Here is a 5,367-nt window from a genome sequence, read left to right as displayed (position 1 = left end):
GCAGCACTGTGCTTCAAAAACATTGTAGAAGCTTCTCTGTATATCAAATCGAATCAAATCAAATTTTATTTGTATAGCACATTTCACCAGGAAGGCATTTCAAAGTGCTTTACATCAAAGCAAACACAAAACACTAAGTCATGCAACATAGAATGAACAATCAAAAACATTACATTAAGGCAAGTGCCATCACTAAATTCATAATTGATTACGTTTCAAATACTCTAAACCAGTATAATAAATTTATGGGAAAAAAAGTCCAGAAAAAGGCAGAAATTGAGTTTACTTTAAGTATGGAATACTTGAGGTACCTCTTGAATTTTCACTGTTTCCACATTTTGTCTTGCCACAAACTTCAATGCATTTCATCAAATGATATGTGACAGACCAACATATGTAGTGGCTAATGAGCCGAAAACAGCCCCTGTCTTCGAGGGCGGACAGCTGGTTGTGAAATGCCGACATTTCATTATGAGATCTTTAATGACTTTAGCCCTTGTATCCCCTCAGGAAACTTTATTTTTTTCAAAACTTCACAGATGGATTTCAGTCCCAATGGCTTGTATTAGACTGGCGTGTTGCTACCATCTTTAGCACTGTGGGTGTCCTCAAATGCTTTGAATACTCTGTCAAAGCAATGGTTATGTTTACGGTGACTGATCAAATTTTTCATGGTCATGCTGTTTTTGCTTCTCATGGAACTTTCTTTCAACATTTGTTCAACAAAGCCAGCATATTAACCTCTAACAAAACTACAGCGTTTATGGTTTCTGTTTACTGACAAGCTGGGCCGCATTTACATGGCGTTGAAAGTCCCGGTTTGTTTATGTTTCTGTTGTTTGCGTGTAATGCACTGCTGAAATTGGTGTATTATTTTTTTTAGCTATTATTTAAATTATGATTGAGTGGTTTTCTGACATGAGGGAATTTTAGTATGATTTCTTTACAGTCAGAGAGTTGTTTTCTTCAATTATACTCACGCCACTTGAACTTCACACAGGTCTCATGCAGGAGTGGGAGTGATTGATTAAAAAAACACCCATGGCACCAAAAGTGTTATCGGTGCCGTGACCGATAAGTCATATCAGACCCATAAGAATGATGTCATGTTATTAGGCCGATATTTATCATGCACCCCTACTAATTTTAATTCCCAAATAAGTTACTTCTTCAGCCTAGGTAAAGAGAAAGGAGCTATCTGTTGATAATGTTAAATTATTGATATCTTATGCATTTTTCCAGATCTGATTACATTTATTCCAAGAGAGAAAAGTATAAAGTATAGATATTCCCATTCCACCCGATCAAATGCGCTCTCAGCATCAAGTGAGATCGCATTCTCAGCATCTTGGCCAGGTGCTGGTCAAAAAATTTGAATATTATGAAAAAGTTGTTTTAAATCAGCAATTCCTGTCAAAAAGTTAAACTTGTATATTATGTTCATTCATTACACACAGACTGACATATTTTAAATGTTTATTTATTTTTATGTTGATGATTATAACTCACAACTAATGAAAACCACAAATTCAGTATCTCAGAAAATTGGAATGTTACTTTAGACCAATACAAAAAAGGATTTTTAGAAATCTTGCAAAAGTGTGAACATGAAAAGTATGAGCATGTTCAGCACTCAGTATTTAGTTGGTGCTCCTTTTGCCCAAATTACTGCAGCAATGTGGTGTGACATGGAGTTGATCAGTCTGTGGCACTGTTCAGGTGTTATGAGAGCCCAGGTTGTCCTGATGATGACCTTCAGCTATTCTGACTTATTGGGTCTGGTGTATCACATCTTCCTCTTCACAATAGCCCATAGAGTTTCTATGGAGTTCAGGTCAGGCGAGTTTGCTGGCCAATTAAGAGCAGAGATGCCACGGTCCTTATACCAGGTACTGGTGCTTTGGCACTGTGTACAGGTGCCAAGTCCTGTTGGAAAATCAAACAAAGTTTTCAGCAGCAGGATGCATGAAGTACTTCCTGGTAGATGACTGCTTTGACCTCGGACCTCAGAAAACACAGTGGATCATCACCAGCAGATGACATGGAATCTAAACCATCAATGATTGTGGTGATGTTGCTTGAGACTGGGCCTCAAGCAACATGGTTTCTTGTTTCTTTGCATTTTTTATTTGTTAAAAAGTTTAAAATATCCAATAAATTTCATTCCACCTCACAATTGTGCCCCACTTGTTGTTGGTTCTTCACAAAATAATACAAATTTTAGATTTTTATGTTTGAAGCCTGAAAAGTGACAAAAGGTTGAAAAGTTCAAGTTTGCCAAATACTTTTGCAAGGCACTGTACCGTACTGCTTTGCTTTGTTTGGATGCACAGTCCTTGGGATGAACCAATCATTAGGAATGTTGGTGGGTTTAAAACGCACCAGAATATTATTTCTACAAAATATTTTCCTTAGTTTCTCAGATAATCCAGCCACATACAGAATAATGATGTTCTTTTCTTCTTCAGTGGGGGATGTTGGCTGTTTTCTTGAAATCATGTATGCCTTAATATAGGTTCAGTTTAGAGAATCCAATGCTTTCAAGTGCCTTGTCCTTCTTGGCCAAGGAATGGCCATGACTCTAATCCTAACCATCATTACAAAATGAATGAACATAATGCACAATTGAAAGTTAGCTTCTTTGTGGTCAGATTTGATCATACTTTTAAATGTCAGTGTAGAGTTTAACTTTAACCTCCATAGGGACATATCACTTAGTGGATTTGCTCTTTCAGGCCTTGGTCATAAGCAACGCAGCACGGCGCACATCAACTGTGGGAGAAATTGTCAATCTGATGTCTGTGGATGCTCAGCGCTTCATGGATCTGGTCACATACATCAATATGGTTTGGTCTGCCCCACTGCAGGTGGTGCTAGCCCTCTATTTTCTCTGGCAGGTAAATTTACCGAGAATGTAAAGCTGCTGTTTAAATTATTGATTGCTGATGCTTTTCTGTCTGTTTTCTTGAGGGCAAATTTCTCATTTTATCTGTTTATTTGTCCAGAACTTGGGTCCATCTGTCCTAGCAGGAGTAGCTGTGATGGTTCTGATGGTTCCGATTAATGCCGTGATTGCCATGAAAACTAAAACATACCAGGTACACCATCTCACAACTCCTCACCTCTGGTTGTCTGTATCCTAATGACTCTTCACAATAAATACATGGCATGGTATCTTTTGCTGTAATCATGTGTTGAACAGGTGGCTCAGATGAAAAGCAAGGACAGTCGTATTAAGCTAATGAATGAGATGCTGAATGGCATAAAGGTGCTAAAGCTCTATGCATGGGAGCTGGCCTTCAAAGAAAAGGTGTCAGAAATCCGGGAGAGCGAGCTGCATGTGCTGAAGAAGACAGCTTACCTGGGTGCCATGTCCACCTTCACCTGGGTCTGTGCTCCCTTTCTGGTGAGTCCTTCTCTGAGAGAATGATGTTCATCATTCCACTTCTTCTCTTCCAATAAAAACATTTAAGTGATTAAAAACACATAAATATGTTAAAATGATTCTGAGTGTTTTCTGCTGCTCTACAGGTTGCCCTGTCCACATTTGCTGTGTATGTGCTGATTGATGATCAGAACGTGCTCGATGCGCAGAAGGCCTTTGTGTCACTGGCACTTTTCAATATTCTGCGCTTTCCTCTCAACATGCTGCCGATGGTCATAAGTAGCATTGTGCAGGTTGGTGCACTTCTATTCCTCTTGGCTAGCTCTCACTGCTATATTGGAGTATGTTGTTTGCAATTCACAATCCTCACCTCAAAGATAATTGTTCCCATGCCAACTAACTGCATCCCACCCCCCCCCTCCCCCCCCCCCCCATCTGATTTATTCTTCCTCTGCTGTGTCTGAGGGACCCTCAACTTTTGTTTGATACTAACCTGTTAAAAAATGTACCACTTTTACACAGCCTCAATGTGTGGAGACGTGCTTTACTTAAGTGTGCGCCAACTACAAGGGGGTCACACTCCTAAACCTTCCTAGCAAGATCTATTCAGGAGTTATGGAGAAGGGGTCCATTGGAACATTTGTTTATTCAAAATGATATTGCTGTTAAATGGTTTCAGCAGAGATTAATTAAAAGATTCTAATTTGTTTAAAATTTAAATTTAAGATTTTAAGTAGCTGGCAAGTTTACTTTGTAAAAGGTCAAAGAACAATCTTCATAGTTAGATTGTTTTGTTACCACAGCTACAATCTGGTGCTGTGAGTTTGATCATTGAGTTTGAGCTCTGTTTGTTCATAAATGCATCTCAGTAAACCTTTAACCTTTAATTTTTATTGATTGCTTTTAAGGTTGGCCAATTAAACTCACCTCACTCTCCCAGATTTCATTAAATTTATGTTGAAACCAGGGTCAGCCCAAGGCGTAAGCAAGCTAAGCAGCTGCTGTGAGAAAATCTATTCTTTGACCAAGTGAACAGATACTCACACTTGGGCTGATGTCCAGAGGACCTTGAGAAGACTCAACATCCATAAAGCAGCAGGCCTGGATAACATACCAGGTCTGGTTCTCAAAAACCGTGCTGGCCAGCTGGCTTATGTCCTCATGGACATATTTAAGACCTCACTGACCCGTACTGTTGTTCCATTCTGCCTCAAGACGGCCATCATCATACCAGAGCCCAAAACAGCAACAATCTCATCACTGAACAACTACCTCCCTGTTGCACTAACTCCAATCAGGGTGAAGTGTTTCGAGAGGCTGGTGAAGGATCAGATCATCTCAAACCTTCCTTCCTCATTTGATCTGCTCCAATTTGCCTGCAGCTCCAACCGCTGCCCAGAGGATACTGTTTCCACCACACTGCACTGTAACCTGAAACACATGGAGGAGAAGAATACTCGTGCAAATTTTGTTTCTGGACTTCAGCACAGCATCCAACACAATCATCCCCCAGCACTAGGTGAGCAAAGTAGCTCCTCTTGGGCTCATCACCTCCATATGCAACTGGCTGCTGAGTCATGGACGCTGATGATCCATGACTGCCATGTCAGTGGGTCTCATCAGGGACACAATGGTGGTGGTCATCAGGGGCAACAACGAACTGGCCTACAGGAAAGGGGTGAAACATCTGGTGGACTGGTGTGATACAAACAATTTAATCCTGAATGCGAACACAAAGGATATAATTGTTTTAAGGAAAAATCAGCCAAGTCACACACCCTCCTCATCAATGATGTTGCAGTGGAGCAGGTCAGAAACATTAAATTTTTGGAGATACAGATCACTGACACTTTGACCTGGTCCTTCCAAACCTCTGGCCTGGTGAAGAGAGATCAGTAATGTCTCCACTTTTTTGGGGTTCCCCAAGGTTCAATCTCAGGACCCCTCCTATTCAATATTTATTTGCTTCCACTGGCTCAGGT

General features: G+C 40.3%; 1 protein-coding gene across 1 annotated transcript in view; it reads left to right on the top strand.

Annotated features, from left to right (window-relative positions):
- abcc1 (ATP binding cassette subfamily C member 1 (ABCC1 blood group)) overlaps positions 1-5,367 on the top strand; it is an 86,546-nt gene that overhangs the window by 18,110 nt on the left and 63,069 nt on the right. The window contains exons 7-11 of the mRNA XM_015041254.1: positions 1,760-1,889; positions 2,682-2,897; positions 3,006-3,098; positions 3,203-3,406; positions 3,532-3,678. Coding sequence (XP_014896740.1) covers positions 1,760-1,889; positions 2,682-2,897; positions 3,006-3,098; positions 3,203-3,406; positions 3,532-3,678 — 790 coding nt within the window. The remainder of the gene's footprint in view (positions 1-1,759; positions 1,890-2,681; positions 2,898-3,005; positions 3,099-3,202; positions 3,407-3,531; positions 3,679-5,367) is intronic.

Source organism: Poecilia latipinna, unplaced genomic scaffold, assembly GCF_001443285.1.
Source record: "Poecilia latipinna isolate Pla-1442-1.1 unplaced genomic scaffold, P_latipinna-1.0 Scaffold544, whole genome shotgun sequence".
NCBI classification, from domain to species: Eukaryota; Metazoa; Chordata; class Actinopteri; order Cyprinodontiformes; family Poeciliidae; genus Poecilia; species Poecilia latipinna.
This window is presented reverse-complemented; position numbering and strand designations above follow the sequence as displayed.